Source organism: Delphinapterus leucas, chromosome 16 (genome assembly GCF_059928025.1).
Source record: "Delphinapterus leucas isolate spDelLeu-1000000601 "Yukka" chromosome 16, BTC_Dleu_Yukka2, whole genome shotgun sequence".
NCBI lineage: Eukaryota > Metazoa > Chordata > Mammalia > Artiodactyla > Monodontidae > Delphinapterus > Delphinapterus leucas.
Window position 1 is genome coordinate 41,233,573 of NC_143144.1, and position 24,429 is coordinate 41,258,001.

At 48.7% G+C, this 24,429-nt stretch overlaps 1 protein-coding gene across 1 annotated transcript in view; it reads left to right on the forward strand.

The window, feature by feature from the left end:
* CHAT (choline O-acetyltransferase) overlaps positions 1–24,429 on the forward strand; it is a 48,049-nt gene that overhangs the window by 19,291 nt on the left and 4,329 nt on the right. Inside the window, exons 7-12 of the mRNA XM_022564496.2 lie at positions 10,052–10,221; positions 14,513–14,613; positions 15,523–15,651; positions 18,256–18,378; positions 21,317–21,458; positions 21,613–21,675. Coding sequence (XP_022420204.1) covers positions 10,052–10,221; positions 14,513–14,613; positions 15,523–15,651; positions 18,256–18,378; positions 21,317–21,458; positions 21,613–21,675 — 728 coding nt within the window. The remainder of the gene's footprint in view (positions 1–10,051; positions 10,222–14,512; positions 14,614–15,522; positions 15,652–18,255; positions 18,379–21,316; positions 21,459–21,612; positions 21,676–24,429) is intronic.

Here is a 24,429-nt window from a genome sequence, read left to right on the forward strand (position 1 = left end):
CTGAGCTTGACCTGTGCCCCACTGCTGTCCCCTGGAGCCTGGCTTCCTAGGCCTGGATGTGGAAATAGCAGCCCCACCCGTGGATAGGACCAAGGGGATGCAAAGCTGGTGCCTGGCACACAGAGGGTGATCGCTAAGGGATAACTCTTATTAGACTGGGGGAAACACTCTGGGGATGTTTTGCCCAAGCCCACAGCCTCTCTGGAAAAATCCGGTGAACTGAAAATGGACACCTGTTGATGGACACTGCCCTTGCAGTCAGTGACAGTGGCCCACGGCCTCAGACTGAATGGCCTAAAGTCCTTGTGTGGAGCCCTAACCCTTATGACTCTGGGATGCTCTTTTGCCTCCCCCAGGCTCCCCACATACCACATGCTCTGTGTGCACACACTCCAGACACCTGTCCTCTTTCATTTCTCGCTGGGTGCCATCTCTCTGGCCCTCACCGTCCATTTCATGACCAGCACTATGATATTTGGTTACAAGGTAGCTAAGAGGTTTTGGGGGCTTTTTGTATCTCCTGACCTTCTCCACTCACCACCTCTCCCCTATATTCTGGAAGTATGATAGCTATTTAAATCTGCCTTTGTGGGAAAGGTGGCTAGAACCCAGAGGAAAGAAATTCTTGGCTCCTGACTTTAAAAAAAAATTTAAATTAAACTCATTTGGAGATAATTGCACATGTACTTGTAAGAAATAAACTCGCCTGTACCATTTTCCCCCCGAATGGTAACATCTTGCAAATCTTACAATATCACAACCAGGACATTGACATTGATACAGTCAAGATACAGAACATGTCCATCCCCACAAGGATCCCTCTGTTCCCTTTATAGCCACACCCACCTCCCTTCCAGCCCCATCCCTCCTTAACCCCTAGCAACCACTAATCTATCCTTCATTTCTATGATGTTGTTTCAAGAATGTCATATAAATGGAGTCATGCAGTATGTAACCTTCGGAGATTGGCTTTTTCACTCAGTATAATTCTCTGGAGATTCATCCAAGTTATTGCATGTGTGAATAGTTCATACTGCATTCCACAGTATGGATATATCACAATGAGTGATATAACCATTGAAGGATATCTGAGTTGTTTCTACTTTTTGGCTATTACAAATAAAGCTACTATGAACATATATGTATAGGTTTTTGTGTGATCATAAGTTTTCATTTCAGAAAAAAATGTTCAGGAATGAAATTGCTAGGTCATACGATATTTGCATGCTTAATTTTTCAAGAAACTGCTAAAATGTTCTTCAGAGTGACTGTACCATTTTACATTCCCATCAGCAACGTATAAGTGATCCAATTTCTCTGCATCCTTACCAGCATTTGGGATTGTCACTATTTTTTTTTTTTACCCTTCTGATAGGTGTGTAGTGATCTTACTATAGTTGTAATTTACATTTCTCTTATGACTAATGATGTTGAATGTCTTTTCATGGCTAATTTCCCTCTAGAGCTCATCTTTTGGGAAATATCATTTCATGTCTTCTGCTCATTTTCTAATTGGATTGTTTGGGGTTCAGGTTTGGGGTTTTGGGGTTTTCTTTTTACTGTGAGTTCTAAGAATTGTTTCTATATTCTTTACTAGCCTTTTATTGGATATGTGGCTTTATATTTTCTCCCAATATGTAGCTTATCTTTTCATCTTCTTAACAGGGTGTTTCACTAAGGAAATGTTTTTAGTTTTGATGAAATCCAATTTATCAATTTTTTCTTTTATGGATCATACATTTGGCATCAACTCTAAGAATTCTTTGCCTAGCCCGAGATCCCAAAGATGAATTTCTCCTATTTTTTTCTAAAAGTTTTATAATATTACATTTAAGTTGACTATCCATTTTGTATTAATTTTTTATAAGATATGAGATTAAAAAATATTTTTTTATTTGGGTATAGTTATTTTACAATGCTGTGCTAGTTTCTCCTATACAGCGAAGTGGAGTTCCCTGTGCTGTACAGCAGGTTCTTATTAGTTATCTATTTTATACATATTAGTGTATATATGTCAATCCCAATCTCCCAGTTTATCCCCCCCGCCCTGCTTTCCCCCCTTGGTGTCCACACGTTTGTTCGCTACATCTGTGTCTCTATGTCTGCCTTGCAAACCAGTTCATCTGTACCATTTTTCTAGATTCCACACATATGCATTAATATACGAGATTTTTATCCAAGCTTTTTTGAGGAGGGGTACCTATGAGTGTCCAATTACTCCAATAATATTTGTTGAAAAGGCCATTCTTCCTACACTGAATTACTTTTGCACCTTGGTCAAAATCAAATGGACATATTTGTGTTAGTCTATTTTGGGGGTTTCTGTTTGCTTCCATTGATCTATGTGTTCATCTCTCTGCCAATACCACACATTCTTGGCTATGTAACTATGTGGTAAGTCTTTAAATTGGGTACACTGACTCCTCCAACTTTATTGTTTTTTAAAATTGTTTTAGCTATTCTAGTTCCTTTGCCTTTTCACATAGATTTTAGAATAATCTTGTCTATATCTACAAAAAGTCTTCTGAGATTTTGATGGGAGCTGTGTTAAGCTTGTATATCAATTTGGGAGAATTGGCATCTTCACCCTGTTGAGTGTTCCAACGTGTGAATACGGTATGTCTCTCCATTTACTTAGATCTTTGAAGTTTTGCATTAGTGTTTTGTAGTTTCAGTATACAAGTCCTGTATGGTTTTGTTAGATTTACACTGGAGTACTTCATTTGTTTTGCATGATTTAAATCACATTGTATTTTTAATTTTGGTGTTCCTGCCTTGTCACTGGTATGCAGAAATACAATTGATTTTTGTATGTTTATCTTGTACCTTGTGAACTTCTAACTCACTTATTAGTTCTACGTGGGGTTTTTTTGGTAGATTCCTTATAATTTTCTACATAGACAAATCATGTAGTATGAAAATAGGCAGTTGTTTTTTCTTTCTTGTATGTTTCTTTTTTATTCCCTTTTCTTGCCTTTTTGTGCTGGCCAGAACTTCCAGTACTATGTTGAATAGCAGTGGTAAGAATGGGTATTCTTTCTTGTTCCTCATCGTAGGGGCAAAGCATGCAGTCTTTTCACCCTTAAGTATGATGTTAGCTATAGGCTTTTTTTGTAGATGCTGTTTATGAAGTTGAGGAAATTACCTTCTATTCCTAGTTTTCTGAGATTTTATCATGACAAGATGTTGAATTTTGTCACTTACACTTCATCAATTGATATAATCATGTGATTTTTCTGTAGTCTGTTAATACAGTGGATTACATCAATTGATTTTCAAATATTGAACCAGGTTTGCATCCCTGGAATAAGCCCCACTTAGTCACAGTGTATAATTCTTTTTATATGTTGCTTAATTCTATTTGCTGATATATCGTTGACTATCTTTGTATCTATATTCATGAGGGTTATTTGTCTTGTAGTTGGTTGTTTTTTTCATGTGTTTGGGGGTGGTGGCAGTGGTGTGCTGTTTTATCTGGTTTTGGTGTCAGGGTAACATTGGGAAGTGTTCCCGCCTTTTATATTATCTGGAAGAAATTGTGTAGATTGAAGTTAATTCTTCCCTAACTGTTTGGTAGACTTCTCTAGAACCATCTGGGCTTGGAGATTTTGGTGGGGAGGGGAAAGTTTAAACATACAAATTCAATTTCCTTAATAATTACAGGGTCTCCAAATTATCTGTTTCAGATTTGGTGCATTGTGGTAGTTTATACTTTTTAAGGGATTGGTCCATTTCATCTAAGTTGTCAAATTTATGTCTGTAGAGTTGTTCATAGTATTTCTGAAAAGTTGTCTTTTTGATATGTGCAAGATCCATAGTGATGTGCCTGTTTAATCCCTGATATTATGTCTTTCATCTCTTTTGTTTTTCTTCGTTAGTCTTGCTAGAGATTTGATTGATTTTTGAAAAGAAACAGCTTTCTTTTCATTGATTTTCTTTCTTTTTTCCCCTGTTTTCAATATCATTGATTTCTGCTCTTTGTTATTTCTTTCCTCCTCCTTGTTTTGGGTTTATTTTGCTTTTTTTCCCTAAGTTTTTGAGTTGAGAGCTTATATTATTCATTTGAGACTTTTCCTCTTTTCTGATGTCAGCATTTGTGCTATACATTTCCCCCTCAACAAAGCTTTAGCTGTGTCTCAAAAATTTTGATATGGTGTATTTTTATTTTCATTTATTTCTATGTTTTTTTTAAAATTTCCTTTAAGATTTCCTCTTTGACCCATGGATTATTTGGAAGAGTGTTGTTTAGTTTCCAAATGTTTGGAACATTTATTTTTCTGCTGTTTTTAAAAATCTTGATTCCAGTGGTCAGAGAACACATTTTGTATGATTTCAATTCTTTTCAATTAGTTGAGGGTGTTTTATGGCCTAGGATATGGTCTACTGTGGCATATATATTCCAAGGGCACTTGAAGAGAATGTGCATTCTGCTGTTGTTGGGTGAAGTGTTCTATCAATAGATCCTGTTGATCGATGGTGTTGTTAATTTCTTTTATATCCTTGCTGACTTTCTGTAGCTGTTCTGTCAAGTATCAAGAGAGAGGTGTTGAAGTCTCCAATACACTTGTGGATTTGTCATTTTTTTCCTTCAGTTCTGTTAGTTTTTGCTTCACATATTTTGAGGTATGTTTGGTAGATACACATTTAGGATTGCTATGTCTTCTTGGTAGATTGACCTTTTTTTTAATGTAATATCCCTCGACGTCTCTTGTAATTTTCTTTGCTCCGAAGTTTACTTAATCTGATATTAATATAGCCACTCCTGCTTTCTTTTCATTAATATTTGCTGGATATGTCCTCTTCCATTTCCTTTCACCCAACCTATATCATCATATTTGATGTGAGTTTCTTGTAGATAGAATATAGCTTGGACATACTTTTTGTTGGCCTCCTCATAGCCTCTAGGGGCTGGGAGTATAAAGATCACCCCATAAGCCATAGAGTAGAGAAGAATTTGAGAGGTGTGATGGCAGACTTCCCTCCCAAAAGGAGCTATGATTCCTTTATCTGCGGAGGAAAGATGCTCAGATGTGATTGACAAATATTTAGAAGCTCTAAGTGTCTGAGAAGGAACCCAGTGCCTCCATCTCCCAGACTATCTATTCCCAGGGAATAGATCCCAGAGGGCTGTGTGTCTATCTGTGTGCGTGCGTGTGCACAGGTGGATGTGTTGGGAAGCAACACCTGAGGGGTCTGCAGCCCTCTAAAGGCAGAGGTGCTGTGTTCATTTTATCTTTGCTCACCTTAGTCACAGTCTGGATGCTTTCAACCTCTAACAGAAGCTCCAGGGCCCTCCAAGGCCGCATGGCCTCTGGAATTTCTGCATCGCGGAAGCTGTCAGCCCCCCAGGCATGGGTGGCAGCTCCTCCTATTACTCAACTCCGACTTCTACCTATTAAGCAGGGGCTCCTTGAGGAAGATTGATTTCCCACATTAAACGAGCCTCCATGTGCTCGATGAGGATGTCACAAGACAAATGGCTCCTGCCGTGTGCCTCCAGCCCACTGCCCCGTGTTTCCATTACGTTTGGGCCAGAGTCATGGTGGATGAGTTTGGGTGTAGCTCATTTTCTGCCTTACACGATAAACTTGTCAGCGTTTGACCGATCAGCTGCTTGTATGCAGGGAGTTCATTTGCAAAAGGCGACCTGGCGTCCCAGCTCTGCTGTCCTGCTCCCATTTCACTCTGTCTAATGAGCTAGGACCCAGTTCCCGTTGGGTGGTGCTGCGCTCCGGGGCCCTGCTCAACCTGCACGCAGTGGTGATAGTTCAGCCCCTCCTCAGGGGTCCCTCTCTCCTGCCTGGAGGTGGCTGGGGCACTGATGCCTTTTTTGCTGCCAGCCTCAAGTCACCCGGCTGGGAAGGAGAGTGCCAAACTCCCACTCTTCTGCATAGAGGCGGCATCAGATCTGCTCCCCAGCCTCCCCTGCCGTGGGCTTCCTGGGGAGCTGCAGCCTGCCCACTCCACACTGGCCTTGGGGCTGTTTCATAGACAAATACCAAGCCTGGGCTCTCAAGAGCTCACTGAGACATGGACCAACGTGTGTAACATCGGGGTTGCCCATGGTCCCCAGGCCCAGGCCCTCCCCAAGTGGCTAGGCATCACTGACAAGCTCCACCCACAAGCCTGGGTGTCTACTGCCTAGCCTCAGAGCCTTTTCCAGCACTGTTATCTCCCTTCCTCTCCGCCTGTTTGAATCAGACCCAGGCCTAGCCAAGGCCTCCCGTGCTTTGAAGCCCCCAGCCACCCTGATCCCAAAGGACCCCCAGAATAGCACACAGTGCAGGGCCAGGCACCATGGCCATTGGCAGGGACTCCTATAGGAGCAGAGAGGGGCAGCGTGGGAAGCTTTTCAGAGAGTGAGGAATCCCTTTCCTGTCTCCATCTCTCCCCCATCCCTTCCATCCCATGAAGCTCCATGCCCCAAACGTAGTGGTTTCCTGACTTTCAAGGGGCTGGCTGGGCTCCTCTGAGCTCCCTCTCTGAGCTGTGCCCACAGATCTCAGCCTCACCTATCCATGCACACTCAAGTCCATTGCCAGCCATGGACACTTTCCTGTGCCCACCTGGGCTGGGGACCCAGGCCCTGCTCTCTGTGAGCTCAAAGGCGTGGGAAGAGGGGGCCAGATCAGGGCTCCTGGAGCTGGACTGTCGGTGACAGAGTTTTGGGGCGTGACAGGGTCACGCACTGTAGGGTCATGCACAGAGCGCTAGGAGGTGGTGGTTACATGGAGCGAGCAGAGGGTCCTTATCTGCCCTGAGCACGCAGCCGAGCCGGCTTGTTCCCGGTGTGAGGCGTCCTGGAGGGCAGGAGCTCTCTGGGCTGCTCCCACCCACGCCGGGCGCAGGGTCGGTACCATGAGAGGGTTAGGGAACTTGGGAGGATTTGACCAGTAGGGCTTTGATAGGCAGAGAAGGAGAAGGGCCACCATACAGGGGGCAGCCTGCGTGATGTTGAGGGGATGAATGTGCGCAGGTGACTGGGAGTGACAGGAGGCTCCTTTGAGGTCCATGCAGGGATTCAGGGCAGGCGACCCGGAGGGGCAGCAGACGCGAGCAGTGGAGCCCAGGAGCCACACTGAGAATTTTGGATCCTTCCTTGTGGGCCGTAGAAGTTGTTTCAGGTCGAAGAGGGTGATGTGGTGACTGTATCACACTTAAGGAAGGGCGGAGGGGAGTTCTCCATCCCCGACCCCACCCCCAGCACAATGGTGTCTCGTTTGCCGTTCAGTCCCCAGGTCATGGCCCAAAACCTTGATGTGGATCAGATGAGGCAGGAAAGTCCAAGAGGCCATGTGGAAGGTGATGAGTCATCCTGGACCCATAGGAGTCAAGAGGGATCCTGAACTCCCAGGGCTCCCCAAATCCATATTCTAGACAGGAAGCGGGGAAGGGAGAGCCGAGGGTGGGCTGGCTTGCTGGTTAGCCTCGTTCGCCGGCTAGAAGGTCTCCTCTGAGAGACATCTCCTTCCCCCAGGATTTGCAAGAGGAGGGGGGAAGGGGATAGTGGGGGCTGCAGACTCCTTTCACTCGAGGACGTCTGTGGACCCCTCTCACGATCCTGGAGAAATCACCCTGGCATGGCGGGGACTGCACAGGTGGCCTTAGCATCTGTGTGCCCAGTAGGTGTTGAGGAGACCCAGGGGAGGGTCTCAGGGATTGCCTCACTCGAGGTTGCCTATGCCAGGAAGGAAAGCAGCCCCGAGAGCCTGGGGTGAGGCCAAGAGGAGGGAGGAGCAGACAGGACTTTCTCGATGGCCGTTCCAGGCCCCTAACTGGACAGAGGAAAGGATGGGCAGAGTCCGGCTGTGGTCCTCACTGGCAGCATCAGCTGTGTACTCAGCCTCCCACTGACGGGGAAGGTGCTGCTGTGCCTAGCTCAACCCATGGGCAGGACCTGGCTGGTGAACAGCACAGGGAGACCTGAGCCTGAGGGTGTGGAAGCCGTACCTGCTCCCACACATTCCTTGGACTTCAGGAAGGCAGATTCCAGACGACTATGACACACGATGGGTATATTTCTTGGCTTCAGGCTCTGGAAGGAAAGAAGGCTCCAGAGCTGGGGCCTGGGGTGGGGGTGAGAGCTCTGAAAAGAGAAGTTCTGATTCAGCAGTCCCTGGGGTTCCAGTGGGAGGGGCAGGAGGGGAGAGGAGTTGTGGCTGCAGAAGCAGAGGGCTGCGTGTCCAGGCTCAGAATCGAGGGGCACAGAGCTGACTGCAGGAAAGAGCAGAGCCAGCACCCAGGACCAGGGCTGCCCAAGGGTCTGCATTAATGCTGAGACAGGAGGGAGCTAGGAGGGGGCTCGACTGCCTTCTCGGAGGGATCTTCAGCCCCCAGAGTGTTTCTCTCTGACACAGAGAATAGCATTCTGGACAGGGATCTTGTACTTAAATAACTGCAGGGACAAGAGGGTTAAATAAATGAGAGAGGACTGGGGCAAACCAAGGGCGCAGCTTCTCAGCTCCAGCTAATTCCTGCAGTGTGAAGATGTGAATCCAGTGTAACCAGACTGTATAAGTTAGTATTAGATTTGGCCACATGTGACTGAAAACCCAAAATAATAGTGGCTTAAAAAAAATAGAGATTTCTCTCTCTCTTCCTCTCTCTCTCACATATATGAGAACTGAGCCCTCCAGAGCTGATAGGTGGCTAGGATTCTTCCATCTCACCCCAAGGGTGTGGCCCACAGCCTCCTGGCCCAAAACGGAGGCTAGAGCTCTGGCCATCACACCTGTGTTCCAGGCAGCAGGATGGAGGAAGGTGGAAAGAAGGGCAAAGAGCATGTGCTAGTTGTATTTAAGGAAGCTGTCATACAGTGTTTCTAGATTTTGTTGGCAGAATTGAACACATGACTTCCCCCAGCTGTAAGAGGAGCCAGGAAATGTAGCTGTAGTGCTGCTCGTCCCTGTGCCAAGCTAAAAACCAGGAGTTCGATGACTAAAGGGGGTATGGATATTGGAATACGCCACGTAATGCCCCTTTGCTTCCAAATAACAGGCACTCCATCTTCTCATGCATAGAACACACTGGGGCTGGGGGAGGGCTGTAACCCTGCACCTCATCCAGCCCAGAGGTCAGGAGGTCTGGGTGATGTTCATCCCTCGCCATCGGGTCCTGATGCCCGCACACCCTGTGTGGGATGGTGGAAAAAGAATACTGTCACCACAGTAAAGACTCCTGACTGGGAGAAGGGATACACAGCAGCACACAGTCAGGCCCCGCTGGGCAGGCTTTGTGAATCTTCCTGTGCTTATTGGAGGAAGCTGCCTGGGGCAGCCCATCTGGCCGGCCCAGCTCTATTACTGGAGGAACTCCATACCCAGTGTCCCCCATGGAGGAGTCAGGCTCCCTTGGTGACGTGTCTCCTGCACAACACAGTGGCTTTTAGATGAGTTCTACGTGTCTGAAACTGCCCCAATGATCTCATCTGGATATAGGTTAAGGGGCAACCTGGCCCTTCCACTTACCCTCTGCGTGGAAACAACAGCTGGGGTGATGGTGGTGGGAGGGGTCTGGGAGAACAACACCCTCACTCCCTTACTTCCGATTTTCATGTGAAATTGACTAATTAAAATATTTTGGCAACTAATGTTTGAAAATTATAGTTCAGGACAAATGAACTTGCCTATGTGCCAGATATGGCCCTCAGGTGTGAGTGCAGGGTACCGCTGGACGGGGGAATTGGAGCTCCTTCTCTGGCACAGGCTGGCCCGAGGGTCTAACATTTACGGGGAAGGTCCCACACCACCCCTTTTCATCCTGGCAGGCAGGACCAGTGACCTCACATCTGGGGTCAGAACTGGCTACAGCTGAAGGGCAGGACTCTTGCAGGGACACTGACGGTGAGCTGGCCCCTGGGGTTAGCATAGAAGCTCAGGACAGGCAGGCTGACTTCCCGGCCCAACTCCTGGGGTGGTGGGGGACTCAGGACTGGCTCAAGATCTGGGTGTCCATACGTGTGTCCGCCTGTGGCATGTGGGGCTCTGCAGAGGGGACCCCGGGCCCAGGGCAGGGCAGGTGCTAAGTAAGGCCGTGCTTGCCTTCCCTGCAGACTCCACCAACAGGGACTCTCTGGATATGATCGAGCGCTGCATCTGCCTGGTGTGCCTGGATGCCCCAGGAGGCATGGAGCTCAGCGACACCAACAGGGCGCTCCAGCTCCTCCACGGCGGAGGCTGCAGCAAGAATGGGGCCAACCGCTGGTACGACAAGTCCCTGCAGGTAAGCCTCCCCCTGGCAGGGCCAGTGGCCGGAGCTGCCTCGGGCTTACATCCAGCAGGCTCTCTTGCTGGCTTCTGCTGCCTAGGAGGTTGCATCTGGGGCCGAGGGAGCGGAGGACATGTGCCATTGGTGTCAGGTCCTGGACTGGCCAGAACTCTTCTCAGGAGCAAGTGACCAAACCCAGCTCCAACCCCCCTAAACTTCCTGTAGCCCAGCCTAAGGGGCCTCTGGGTCAGGCCTGGGGCTCATTCCCCATCTCCCATCACACACTGTAAGGTGGGGGCATACCAGGGGCTCCCATCCAACAAATCCTCAACACATTCAGCAAGAAGGCACATGAAAAGATGCTCAATATCACCAATTATTAGAGAAATGCAAATCAATACTACAATGAGGTATCACCTCACACCAGTCAGAATGGCCGTCATCAAAACATCTAGAAACAATAAATGCTGGAGAGGGTGTGGATAAAAGGGAACCCTCTTGCACTGTTGGTGGGAATGTAAATTGATACAGACACTATGGAGAACAGTATGGAGGTTCCTTAAAAGACTAAAAATAGGGCCTCCCTTGTGGCGCAGTGGTTGAGGGTCCGCCTGCCAATGCAGGGGACACGGGTTCGTGCCCCGGTCTGGGAAGATCCCACATGCCGCGGAGCGGCTGGGCCTGTGAGCCATGGCCGCTGAGCCTGCGCATCCGGAGCCTGTGCTCCGCAACGGGAGAGGCCACAACAGTGAGAGGCCCGCGTACCGCAAAAAAGTAAATAAATAAATAAAACTAAAAATAGAACTACCTTATGATCTAGCAATCCCACTACTGGGCACATACCCAGAGAAAACCATAATTCAAAAAGACACATGCACCCCAATGTTCATTGCAGCAGTATTTACAATAGCCAGGACATGGAAGCAACCTAACTGTCCATCAACAGATGAATGGATAAAGAACATGTGGCGCATATATCATCTAGGGTGTTGGGCCATGGACCCGTGTCAGGCTGCGGCCTGTTAAGAATCGGGCTGCACAGCAGGAGGCGAGCGGCGGGGGAGCGAGCAAAGCTTCATCTGCGGCTCCCCCTCGCTCGCATTACTGCCTGAACCATCCCCCTCTCCCCCCAGTCCATGGAAAAAATGTCTTCCACGAAACCAGTCCCAAGAAGGTTGGGGACGGCTGATATATACAATGAAATATTACTCAGCCATAAAAAGAAACAAAGTTGGGTCATTTGTAGAGACGTGGATAGACCTAGAGGCTGTCGTACAAAGTGAAGTAGGTCAGAAAGAAAAAAACAAATATCGTATATTACTGCATATATGTGGAATCTAGAAAAATGGTACAGATGAACCTATCTGCAAAGCAGAAATAGAGACCCAGACGTAGAGAACAAACATATGGACACCAAGGGAGGAAAAGGGAGGGTGGGATGAATTGGGAGATTGGGATTGACATATATACACTACTATGTATAAAACAGATAACTAGGGCTTCCCTGGTGGCGCAGTGGTTGGGAGTCCGCCTGCCGATGCAGGGGACATGGGTTCGTGCCCCGGACCGGGAAGATCCCGCATGGCGCGGAGCAGCTGGGCCCGTGAGCCATGGCCACTGAGCCTGCGCGTCCGGAGCCTGTGCTCTGCAACGGGAGAGACCACAACAGTGAGAGGACCGCGTACCACACACACACACCAAAAGCAACAGATAACTAATGAGAACCTACCATACAGCACAGGAAACTCTACTCAGTGCTCTGTGGTGACCTAAACAGGAAGGAAATCCAAAAAAGAGGGGCTATCGGTATACATGTAGCTGATTCACTTCTCTGTACAGCAGGAACTAACACAATATTGTAAAGCAACTATACTCCAATTAAAAAGAAAAAGAATCATGTCTGATGCCTGAAGATGCCAGCTTTTCTGAATTTCCGTCACCCTGGCCTGGCCATTTCGATATACCTCCCTTCATCCCTGAGAAGTAGGGTAGCCCAGCATCTCCACAGAAGAAAAATCATAAAATGAAACAAAACCATTCATATATATACTTTTAAAATTTATTTTTATTTTTGGCTGCGTTGGGTCTTCGTTGCTGCACGCGGGCTTTCTCTAGTTGCAGCGAGCAGGGGCTACTCTTCGTTGTGGTGTGCGGGCTTCTCATTGCATTGGCTTCACTTGTTGTGGAGCACGGACTCTAGGCGCATGGGCTTCAGTAGTTATGGCTCGTGGGCTCTAGAGCGCAGGCTCTGTAGTTGTGGCGCATGGGCTTAGTTGTTCCGCGGCATGTGGGATCTTCCCGGACCAGGGCTCGAACCCGTTTTCCCTACATCGGCAGGCAGATTCTTAACCACTGCGCCACCATGGAAGTCCCTGTTCATATATTTTTCATTCACGTGACATCAGCCCAGAAACAAGACATTCACTTTGGCCTGGAGAAAAATACTCACACAGATGAGGATGAAGATTGGACCGTTCATTCCCGTCCCCCATTCGTTTACCCCAGCATGCCAATCCTGTATCTAATCTTATTTGTAAAGGCCCCTGCACTTTCACAATGACCACATTAAGTAGCACGCAACCATCTTTATGTTTTGATTTAGCATCACTCACACTGGTAAGCATTTCTAGGCCGCCTCTCGTTTTTCTCCCTCTCTGTACCCTACATTCTGCAGGTTACCCTTTTTATTGGTTTGCATATTGATTCTGCTATTTCTGCTGAGTTCTCTCCCTGCTGTGCTGGCTACTTAGCCTCCACCAGTGGTGCTAATGGCTTGTAATCTTTCATGGAGCAGCTGTGGGACTGAAATGATATAATGGATGTACAGGACCTGAAATATAGTAAGCCTTGGTAGTGGTTTTTAAAAGATACCATTTTCCTCCCTTTCTTTTAGCGATAGGGACAGAAAAGCACTAATGTGTGAGTGGGCACAGCCCTCCCCTCCTGCCTCACGTGGATGACCATGCCCACCTCTGGGCTGTTTTTGCAGGCAGGACAGATTATCAGGGGAGCTGGAAAAGCCAAACAGGCTCCATGAACGTGAGCTGTAAAGTTCAAGAGCGAGTCTCAGGACAGAAAGGCAGGGGACACAAAGGGAGAGAGCAAAGAGCCTACAAGGGATGAATCTTGAGAGAAACTCTGTGGGAAGTGTGTTTGCTTGAAGAATGGGAGAAAAGGTTCGGGCAGCTATGAGATTGGAGGAGACAGGGAGACAGCTCAGAGATGTGCTGTGCCTCAGCTCCCTGGAAGGTCTCATAAACATTTCAGTAGCTTGTTGGTTTGTTCTGCTTATGGATGACAGGCTAGTACCTCTTGAGTGTGATGCTGTGCTGAGGTGGACCTCAAGGCAGCCCCACTTTATTCGCGTTATGCTTTAAGAATCAGATCCCATTCTTCTCATTATTTTCTCCTAGTCCTTTTGTACATACTGAGTATGTCCTTTTTCCAAGTCAACTAAATCCAGCCTTTGTACAGTCATAAAAATCATAAGTAATCTTCACAGTTCCCGTGGGCCTTTCAAATGCCTCCTCTCTAATCCTCACATCGATCTGGTGAACTGGGCCTTATTGGATCCATTTTAAATGAGAGCAAACTGAAGCCAGAGAGTTGAAGTGTCTTGTCAAAGCTCTCCCAGCTGGCAGGCGGCAACCACAGAACTGGAATCAGGGTTCCTGACTTGAAGCCCAGGTGGCAGTTAATGGGCCATCCTCCGTTCACCTTTCTTTCACTCCCATCAAGGGATATTTTATTTCTCCTAGGAATCTGCACACCATCCAATATGGATCATTATCTTTCATTACTCATTTAACAAAATTATGAAGCACCTACTATGGGGCGATCCTGGGAATAATATCAGTGGTGGCCAAACACACAGGGTCCACCAGACACATAATCACACAAAGCAGATGGTGGCCCTCGTGCACCGTGAAGGGGAAACAGGGCTAACAGGAGACTAAGGAGCTTGCCCAGCACCCAAGGAGAGTGTGTACAGCCTCGGCGTGAGCTCTTAGGAATCGCTGGGCTACTTGAGCCAGGGAGCTTTGGGCTCCACCTTCACCGCCTGGCGCATTTCTGGGAAGGAGGTCACACAGTTTAGAGCTGTCTTGAGGCTCCCATACTCTCAGGCCATGGCAATTGCATGCAGCGTTCCTTTCAGGAAATGATGTGCTTTGGTGTCCCTAGAGGAGAGTTTCCCCCTGAGAGGCGGGGGCAGAGGGAGAATGCGGGGTTCCTGACCTGGGGCCAAGGTGCTGGTTTGAAATATTGACTGTCCCAGAGGTCCACTCACTTCTCTTTCCTATTGCAGTTTGTGGTGGGACGAGACGGCACCTGTGGCGTGGTGTGCGAACACTCCCCTTTCGACGGCATCGTCCTGGTGCAATGCACAGAGCATCTGCTCAAGCACATGTGAGTCTGGGAGCAGGGCCCCTCCCGAGCAGCCAGAGGAGGCAAAGCCAGACTGCCAAGCAGCCGCCAAGCTAGGCCAAGAAAAATGTGGGCGGCCGCTGGGGGGCCGCACTAGTCTGGAAAGTGTCTTAGCAAAAGATGAATTTGAAAACCAACCTGAACAAGGCATCATATGCTTTATCGGTCATGGACAGAAGGGGCAGACTGAACAACAGGTTAGGGGCAGACTGAGCAACAGGTTAGGGGCAGTTAGGGCAAGGCTTGGCCAAGAATTCTCAGCTTTAAAGGAACCTCTGCTTTGGTCCAGGGAAGTCCAGGTCGATGTCTTGCTTGTCCAGAGTCAGGGCTGGGCCTGCTGTTGACCCAGCACAGAGGAGAGGTCTCTGAGCTGGGCCTCTTTCCTTTCCCTTGGGCTGGGTCTCTCTCTCCAACTCCCATCCTGCACAGACTGAGTACTTCTGTGTCCCTTAAACACACCATGTTCCTTCCTCCATTCACAATTTTGCTCATCTCTCCTTCTAGGATCTTCTCCCTGAATCTATAAGTTCTTCCATGATTTAGGAACTCTTCAGGATCACTGAAAACCCAAACCTGCCCTCGTAAACAGAACAACACAATTTGCTTGTTCCATTTGTCCCCGAGTGTTTTTTAAGAGTTAGTGGTGTAGCGTGGTCAAATGGAAAACATGAAAAGGAATACTGGGCTTTGGAGTCAGGTGGAACCGGATGGAATCCTAGCTCTGCCACTCACTAATTTAGGTGGCCTCTCTGAGCTTCAGTATGTTCATCTGTTTCATGGTTTGGGGGGCAAATCAAACTCCAACAGCTAAGATGACTACAGCACAAAGAAACAAGCTGCCCTCAGCCCCCCAGCCTGCAGGCCACAGGAGGTCACCGCTTTGTCCTGCAGGGTGAAGACCAGCAAGAAAATGGTCCGAGCCGACTCAGTCAGCGAGCTCCCAGCACCCAGGAGACTGAGGTGGAAATGTTCTCCGGAAATTCAAGGCCTCTTAGCCTCCTCGGCAGAAAAACTTCAACAGTAAGGAGAATCCCAGGTCTTTGGGGGTGGTGCTCCGGGGGTCACCCTACAACGCCCCCGCCCCACCAGCTGCCAAGGCACCCTGGAAGCTTCCAAAGACCCCAGCCACTCTTCCTCCTCTCACCTGCCTCCGCCCACCCCCTCATGGAAATGTAGTCAAACAGAAGGGGAGTTATAACTCTTGGGGAAATAACCTTGCTGAAGTATCCATCATTTCCATAAAATGCAAACGTGGAGCTATTTTTTTCCGCAGGTTTCACCTGACTGAGCAGAGTCAAGGCGGGGAAATCACCCTCTGCTTTCGGGGGAGTCATAAACAACTGGTTTGAATAAGTCATTTGAATCCAAGCTATTTCAATTTGCTTGAATTTACACTGCAACTTGACAAGGGGCCTTTTTTCCCAAGGGCCATGCTGGCCCTAATGGGACCTAGGCAGGCGGGCCAGGGATGGATGTGAGCCCTCACTGACAGTGGCAAGGTGTGCTGGGAGCCACGGGCTGGCAACTAGATCTGGACTTTGGTTGTTCATTCCCTCATTCAATGAGCGAGCATGAGTACATTGATTCATTCTTTCATTCATTCATTCATCAAACACGTGTAGAGCTCTGGTGTGTGCCAGGCCTCTGGTAGGGCTCTGGGGACACAGAGATCAATGTGCCACGGGGCCTGCCCTCCATACTTTAGTGGAGGAAGTAGACCCCCAACACAAAAATATCAGATGCAATAAGCACCAAAACCAGAGAGAGGCATTCGAACCTGAACACACAGAGGACACGGGAGCTGGGTTCTGCCAGGATGCTGAGGGAGGGCTTTACAGAGTTGGGCCTTGAAGGATGACTAAGAGTTCGTGGTACCAGCAGCTGGGGGAGAGATAGGTTCATAAGAGATCAGGCTGGTTTGGAGGCCAGCAAGTGAGAGAATGGCCAGAGTTGGGGCAATAAAGGGAAGTCAGGGTCACATTGTGAAGAGCTTCATGTCCTTATGTTATGGGGACTGGAAGCTGTCCTGTAGCAGTGAGGAGCCCCTGGAGGATTTTGTGCATGGGGTTTCGGGGAGCCAGTGAGGAGACCGTGGGAATAGCACAGGTGAGCAGGACAGAACCTGGCCGGGCTCAGAGGCCGAGGGATGGCGAGGATGAGCCCACAGCGAGCTGCTGGGGAGGTTGAATGGCTTTCCACGGGGAGGAAGAGAGGCTTCAGGTGTTCATCTGTAAAGCTGTGCTCGTATCTCAACCCTACGGGGCTGTTCTTGGGACACACAGGCTGTTAGGAGAGTGAACTGGTGGGCTGGTGAACCCTGGGCCGGGGAAGGAGCCCCTTTACTTTCAGGGATTCAAGCAGGCGTCACGCAGTCCCGAGACCCCCAGCTTCCCTTTCTGGAGGACCAGAAAAGCCAAGAGAGGCCTGTGGGTGGGGAGGCAGCAGGAGCTGAGGGGGGTCTTGAGCTGCCATGGAAGGCAGGTAGGGTCTGATGGCCAGGGCTTGGACAAGAGGTTTCCAGGTGTCTGTGGTGACGGTAAGCTCAGCCTGTTGGGGGATGGTGGGTCAACAGGCCCGACTGAGCAGTGAGTTCCCGTGAGCGCTGGGCCTTCTCCAAGTCCTGATGGGTCCCCGGAGCCTGGCATGGCCCACCGAGAGCTGAGCTCACACGGCTGGAGGGATAATTCAAGGCAAAGCAGGCAGGGAACAGAAAATCCTGAGGGAGTGTTGAGGCGGGGATCAGGGCTGCCCACCTAGGGCTCTGCGCGCGCGCACACGTGCGGCTGGTGGACGGGCGGCGAGGACCTTGCTGGACGTCGCTTCAGGCAGCAGTCAGTCCGGACCCCAGACTCATTATGAATGAGGAGACTGGTCAATATGTGAGGGTGGGCGTTGGGGGAGACCGGCGCTGAAAGGTCTCAGTGTGGACTCAGGGACTCTTCCTGCTGCTCTGACAATGATTCGTGAGCAGCAAAGACCTACGCATGTCAGGGGAGGCTCAGCAGCCCTTTCTGGGTAAAATGGGTTTTCAGTCACCAGCAAAGCCCAGATGAGCAGCTCTTGCTGTGGTGACCGTGACCAGCGGCCAGGCTCCAGGCCTTTCTTCCATAGCACGACAGGGACGAGTCTCAGTGAGGAGATGCTGCTTGCAGCCATCAGAGAAACAGGCTTTTCCCTGGACATAGGGGATTTGCAGGTCTGGCAGGATGGCCGGGATGCCTAGAGTCCCTAGGGATGCCGGACACACCTTCCCAAACAGATTGAACGCATGGCCTCTTTCAGGCCTTCTTCTGTGGGCAGTGAAGTTTTAGGACTTTGTTTGTGGGCAGTGTTCTCCCTGCCCATGCAAATGTCCCTCGTGCTTCCGTGTCCTTCCCCGCAGCCAGGCCCACCTCCCCTACCCCCAGAGCAGGGCCACTACCCAGCCAAGCCTCACCTTTAGCTCAGAGTCACCCTGCTTGGCATGCCTTCTGCCACTTCCAAACGTCAAGGCCTGTCTCTGACAGCGCACTGGATATCTAGCGTGCTGGGATGTAGACCAGGATCAAGAAACCTCGTGAGACCCTGTGGTGAGTGCATTCTATTTTGCATGTGATGAATGCATCTTTTCTTTTTCTTCCACAGAATAGTAAAGAATCTCGACTTCACCGTTTATAAATTTGATGACTATGGGAAAACATTCATTAAGCAGCAGAAATGCAGCCCCGATGCCTTTATTCAGGTGGCCCTCCAGCTGGCCTTCTATAGGTAAGTACAGCCTGCTAAGATGGGCTCACTGACAAGCTACTCTAGAGTCTAGAATCATCTTGGAGGGAGAGATGACTTTCTGTGGGCCTAGAGGATGGGGGTAGGATCAGGGCAGCCTGCATGGAAGGAGGTGTCACCTAACTGGGTTTCAAAGTGTGAGTCCAACCTCAGAAATGAAAAGAAGGATATTGCAGTCAAGGAGCTGGCGAGCGATGGCCCAGGGGCACAGAGCTCACAGGGAAGGAACGCAGAACTCACAAGGGCCAGGGAGGTGATGAGGACGTCAGGTAGGGAGGCTGCTTCTCCTGCTGATCTCACCCAGCCCACCTGGGTCCCTGTATAATTGTGACCTGTTCCTCTCCACCTTTCCTGGCCTTGATAAGGAAACGGAACTAGCATCACCACCCTGCCCGCCCTGGCAAGGGGGTCAAGTCAAAGATTTGGGGCTTGATTTGTCTCTCTCATTCCCCTCATTCCCATGTCAATTCTCCTCCAAATGTCCACCCTCCATCCTCTTCCCTTCACCTCCACTGCCATCGGCCCCTCCCAAGCCCCCATCATGTAGTGCTTGGTCAACTGTAGCATGCCCCGGGGGGTCTCTGCTTCCACTCTTGTCCCCTCTAATCCTGTCTTCATGAAGCATGAACTTTGAAATATGCAAGTCAGTCTTTATCACCTACCATGTTTCCCTTCACGCTTAGAACAAAGTCCAGCTCCCTGTGAACCAGCCTTCCCTGGGGCCCTGCCCCCAAGCTCTCTTCCGCCTGCAGATCTTTGCTCTGGCTCTGCCTCTGCCCACCCACCCGTCACCACTGCTCTTCACGTACCAGCTCCTTCCCACCGCTCAGGTCTCAGCCCAGGTGTCAGCCCTCAGAGGCCACCTCGGGGCTCCTCGCCACCCAGCTCTCTGTCACAGCTCATTGCGCTTTTTCCTTCATGGCAGTCGTTATTCATGTGGACTCCCTTATTCATTGATTTGCTGACTTTGTTTTCTAGACTGTCTCCCCCAGGCATGATGTTCTGGGTATCTTGCACACCTGGGACAGAGTAGGCATCAGGGACTGTCACAGACATGAGAAGACACTGCAGGAGTTTTAGCCCAGGGTGGCACAGTGAGGCGTGTGGTTTAGAAAAATCTCTATAATGGTAGCTGTGTGTTGGGGAAGGGATGCAGCGTAGGGAGGTAAGAGTTGAAGGCAGGGTTGGGAGCCTAACTGGTCTTTTATAGGAGGGGAAAAGTAAAATGCAAAATAGATCTTCCTCAAGACAGGGCTGGCCCCTGTTGGTTTCAGCGTTCCAGAAGCTATAGCTCATAAACTGGCACGGGCAGTAAATAGCACTATGCCCCCACCAGAACCTGCCTTCGGTTTGCAGCCAGGGGAGGCATAAAGCGACCTTGGAGAAAGCCGGGGCAAGGAGGTGTCACTAATGAGCAGGCGGCATCCCAGAGCCCAGTGTCCCATGCAGGGGGCTGTGACTCATGGGGAAGGGAGTGCAGCCACTCTGTCATCTGTCAGGCTGACGTCACCCCACACAAGGACTGTGCTCGTCACCAGGACATGGAGACCTCACCGGCAGGACCTGGCCTCTGGAACTGCAATCAATGCCGTTCTGATACTCAGATGGTATGTGGCTAAAATGGGCCACGAGGTCAGTGTTCTGCTGGTGCCATAACTGGGGACACTGCTGCACTGGTACCCCCCTGGCAAGCACTTCAGAGCTTCAGATCCAAAGCCCAGAGGGGCTGGTGGACACTGCATAGAGCCTCCCAACTCCACCCTCCAGGGATCTTTGCTGTCACTGGACATGGCCAGGAATAGATGTGGCCAGAGGCTCCCGGGCTCATTGAATAGGCAAAATACGACCTTCTGCCCATGGAATGCATTCTTCAGAGTTTCAGCTGTAACAAAAAAGATAGTTTTTAATCTGCTCCTACATTCAGCAGAAACCTGGAAGCTACCTAAATTGGGGTTGATCAGCGACCAGCCAGTGATGGCGTCTACTTTTGTGCTCGGCATGGCATTTGCCCCCAGGGGCTAGAGAGATACAGGAAGTGAGCTCCCTGCCAGAGTCTTGGGGAAATGAGACATAAGTGTACAGAAAGTGCCATTCGCTTGGCAAGCCATACAGTGCCAAGCACTGTGCCAAACCAGACTCTGCCTTCCCTCCTCCTGGAGCTCACCCAGGGTGGGAGAGACATGCCCTGAGAAGGCCAAGATACAGGGCCCCAGCTTGCTGTGTGACTTCAGGGTGTCACTGCCCCTCTCTGAGTTCTGTGTCTTTCCCCTCCCTGACCCCAACACCAACAACTTTCCTGACTGGTGAGAAGGGCATGTGCCAGCCTGGTGTGCAAGGGGAAGAGACTTGCTCTGGCTGGTGGGGACAGCGGCCACTGCTTTCTGGTCACAGACGTGAGGGAGGAGAGGCACAGCCCTTGTGCCCATGGGTCTGTTTGGAAGCCCTGCTGCCCCTGGACGGTGAGCCTCTGCAGCAGCTGACACCCACGGCCACTAAGGCCCCTTTCCTGCCTCCATCCATAGATCATGCTTGAGTTGTTTCTAAATAAAACAGGATTCCCTCAAGAGCGCGAATGATGAATTAGTCCATGCTGTGCTATTAATCAAACACTAATTGGATCTCGCAGAAAACCCTAGGTTTCCCACCAGACTGGGACTTTAAAAAAACTACCAGTCACGTCTTCCTTATTTTATATCCACACAATATCACCCACGCAGGAAAGTGTGCTCAGCTCTTCGTATCCGAGGCTCCCCGACATTCATCTTTGGGGAATCTCCTCCAGAATCCTATTAGCGTTAAAATGAAATACTGTGCAGAGCGAAGGCAGGATTGTAAAAGTAAGGGCAGCCAAGGCCATTTCAGCATTTATGACTCCCTGAGAAGGCGGCACCGTCTGCCATTCCTCCTTCATCCTGTGCAGGCTCCACAGGAGACTCGTGCCCACCTACGAGAGCGCGTCCATCCGTCGGTTCCGCGAGGGACGGGTGGACAACATTCGATCAGCCACTCTGGAGGTGCTGCGTTTTGTGAAAACCATCACTGACCACACGGCCACCGTGCCGGTAAGTCCTGCTAGCCCGAGGAGTCTCAGGGGGACCAGTGAGGCAGCTGTGGACCGCCTGTCCTCTCGGCCCCGAGACAACCAGCTCCTTTAGCTTGTCTGCTGCTGAGCACCCTCTTAAAGCCCCATGCGCTGTGTCTCTGGTCCATTTACAGGATTCAGAGAAGCTACTGCTCCTGAAGGATGCCATCCGAGCCCAGACCGAGTACACAGTCATGGTGAGTGACCTCGCCTCAGCTCAGGACTGTGGGCTGTGCCCAGTGCTGGGGCCTCGGCATGGGCTCTGGGTGACAGCCGGGCCACCACCTGTGCAGCGACTTGGTGAGGGCACCTCACCTCTCAGAGCCTCCTCTTCCTTATTTTTAGAACCTGGGTAACACACCACTCCTGGTTTTTACACGGATTTTACAAGAATACAATGAATGGTCTTTGAAACAACGACAACAATAATAACACCAACATGTATAGCACTTTACAATTTATACAAGAGAGTCAGATGTGTGGTCGTTTGCACACTTGGCACAATCTCAGGTGAGGCGGTATTTATTCCCACTCAGGACTGGTTTTGTCTTCTTATTCTCCATGTATTTATTTATAATGCCTGTGAATTAAAAAAATATATTTGCTGAAAGTTAACGGTGAAATTGAAATTGTAAGGGAAATGTTTCCCTAGTTTAGGGAAATAATATATTTTCTAGCACTGCAAAGCCATCATTTGCATACAAACAGAGAATAAGCTACTACTTGGGCTGGTGATCAATGTATTAATTGCAAATCATTCTGATACAGTCTCTGAAGGATCATATAATCTCTGTAAAGGAGCTGACTGATTTCACTCTATATACTTGAAAGCAAGCACAACACATATCTGGGTTTTAGAACTAGCCAATGTAGGCTTTTCTGTAATTCAGTTGCTAGGTCCCTGATTCATCGGAATAGTTAAGTGTTTGTTCTGTTTCGGGAAAATCAAGCTCGCTGTCATGTGTTCAGTGGGTAGCCTTTGTTTTCCCACTTTATGCCAGGCAAGGCCCTGGGTACTAGGAAATAAAAAATGAAGCCCTATGCTTGGGGAGTGTACCGTGTAGTTGGGAGAAGAGGTCTTACATGCTTCAGGAAGTAGCAGAGAACATGGAGTAGCAAGCTCCTTCTTCTGCCTGGGAAAGCCGGGAAGACTTTTCAGAGGAAGTGGTGCTTAATATGAGACTTGAAGCATGAAGAAGTGCTTGTCAGGTGGGTATAGAAGGGAAGGATGGCCCCAGAAGGGAACAGCATGTGCAATGGCAAAGAGTCTTGAGAGAATAAGACATATTGGAGGGAAAGCAAGTAGTTCCATATGTGCAGCTTGCAAAGGACAGAAAAGCAGGAAAGCTCGTGATGCTGGATTTCCCTGTCACAAAGCTTACCCTGGTGACCAGGCAGAAGGACTGGTTGGAGCGTGGGGTGGTCTGCCAAGAGACAGAATTAGGGACCTATATAATGTTTAGGGAGAGCTGGTAAAAGGACTGATGTAGATCAGAGGCAGGGGGTGTTGAAGAGGAAGACACAAACTTCTGATCAAACATGGTGAACTGAACACAAGGGTTTACTGTCACTCCCTCTAAAACCCTCAGAAACATCAGCAAAGGGGTTTTTTAAAGCCATAAATACACTAGAGCAAAGAGAATGGGAAAGGAGATGACAACAAAGTTTCAGAGCTGGAAAGCAGAACAGATGGCATCTGACTTAGCAGACAAGAGAAAGCTGAAACCCAAGCAAACAGTGAGGGAGACCCAGGAGCCCAGTGAAGTGCACTGCAGAACCTCAGAACGGCTCAGGTGTTGGAGGCTCCACCAAAAGTAGGAGTGCATGTGGGACTGAAAAGAAGAGGATTCGCTGATGATCTATATGAGAAGCAGTTAGCCCCTCAATTCCTCCTTTGACCTTAGTGTTGTCCAATTTCCTTGGTATGAAAGAAAAAAGTCTGAGAGGAAAAAAATCAAATACAAAGATCAGGAATAAAAACATAATTGGGCTTAACATCACTGGAAGGTGGAAGATACTGAAACAATACCTTCAAATTCTGAGGGAAAATGATTTTTAATGCATATTCTATACCCAGCTAAACTATCAAATTTGAAGCTAGAATAAAGACATTTTATACAGATAAGGTCTTAAAATTTTTACTTATTAAGCGCTCTTTCTTGTAAAACTATTGGAGGACATAGACCACTAATGTAAGAGAATAAAGCACGAGAAGGAAAGTCATAAGCTCAAACATCAGAAGATTCAACACAAGAAAGAGGTAGAGAAAGAGGATGAGAGTAAAGGGAGATCCCATGTTGACAGCTGTTCATCAGACCCAGAGAACAGAGGGTCCACAGAGAAGCAAGAAGTGAAAGGAGAAATTAAATTGATAAATTATCTGATACATTTTAGTGTATTAAGGGAAGTTTTACACTTCGAGCTAAGGGTTTAGGAATCAATTAGTTACAGATACATAGAAAGGTAAGCAAGTGGGAAAATCATAGTTTGATTATTTACAAATTGTCATTTCTAGGGAAAACAAAAAACTGAATGAGAAAGGAAATCTGATTCTAATACACTACAGGACTCAGCTGTGAGTACCTGTATAATTATAACCATGTAAACACTGAATATTGATCAAGCAACAAGGAGTTCAAATGTAACTCTATTTGGGAGCATAGGAGAGTGGAAGTGTATTTGGGGAGTGGGGATATAAAAGAACCAAAGTTTCATCTTCTATAATAAGAAAACTGAAAAATGCAGTAACGGCAGTCTAAGCGTGTTGTTTAGAACTAAGAAAGTCAGTCGCTAAAAGGGTTCCAAGTGATTGCTTCTGTGGAGTGAGACTCAGTGCTGGCAAAGCGACATAAGCCTTTGGCTTACTTGGGGTCTTTTTTTTTTAACTATAAATATACAACTTTGATAATAATTTAAATTTTTATGAAAAATTTAGAAACATATCTACCAAA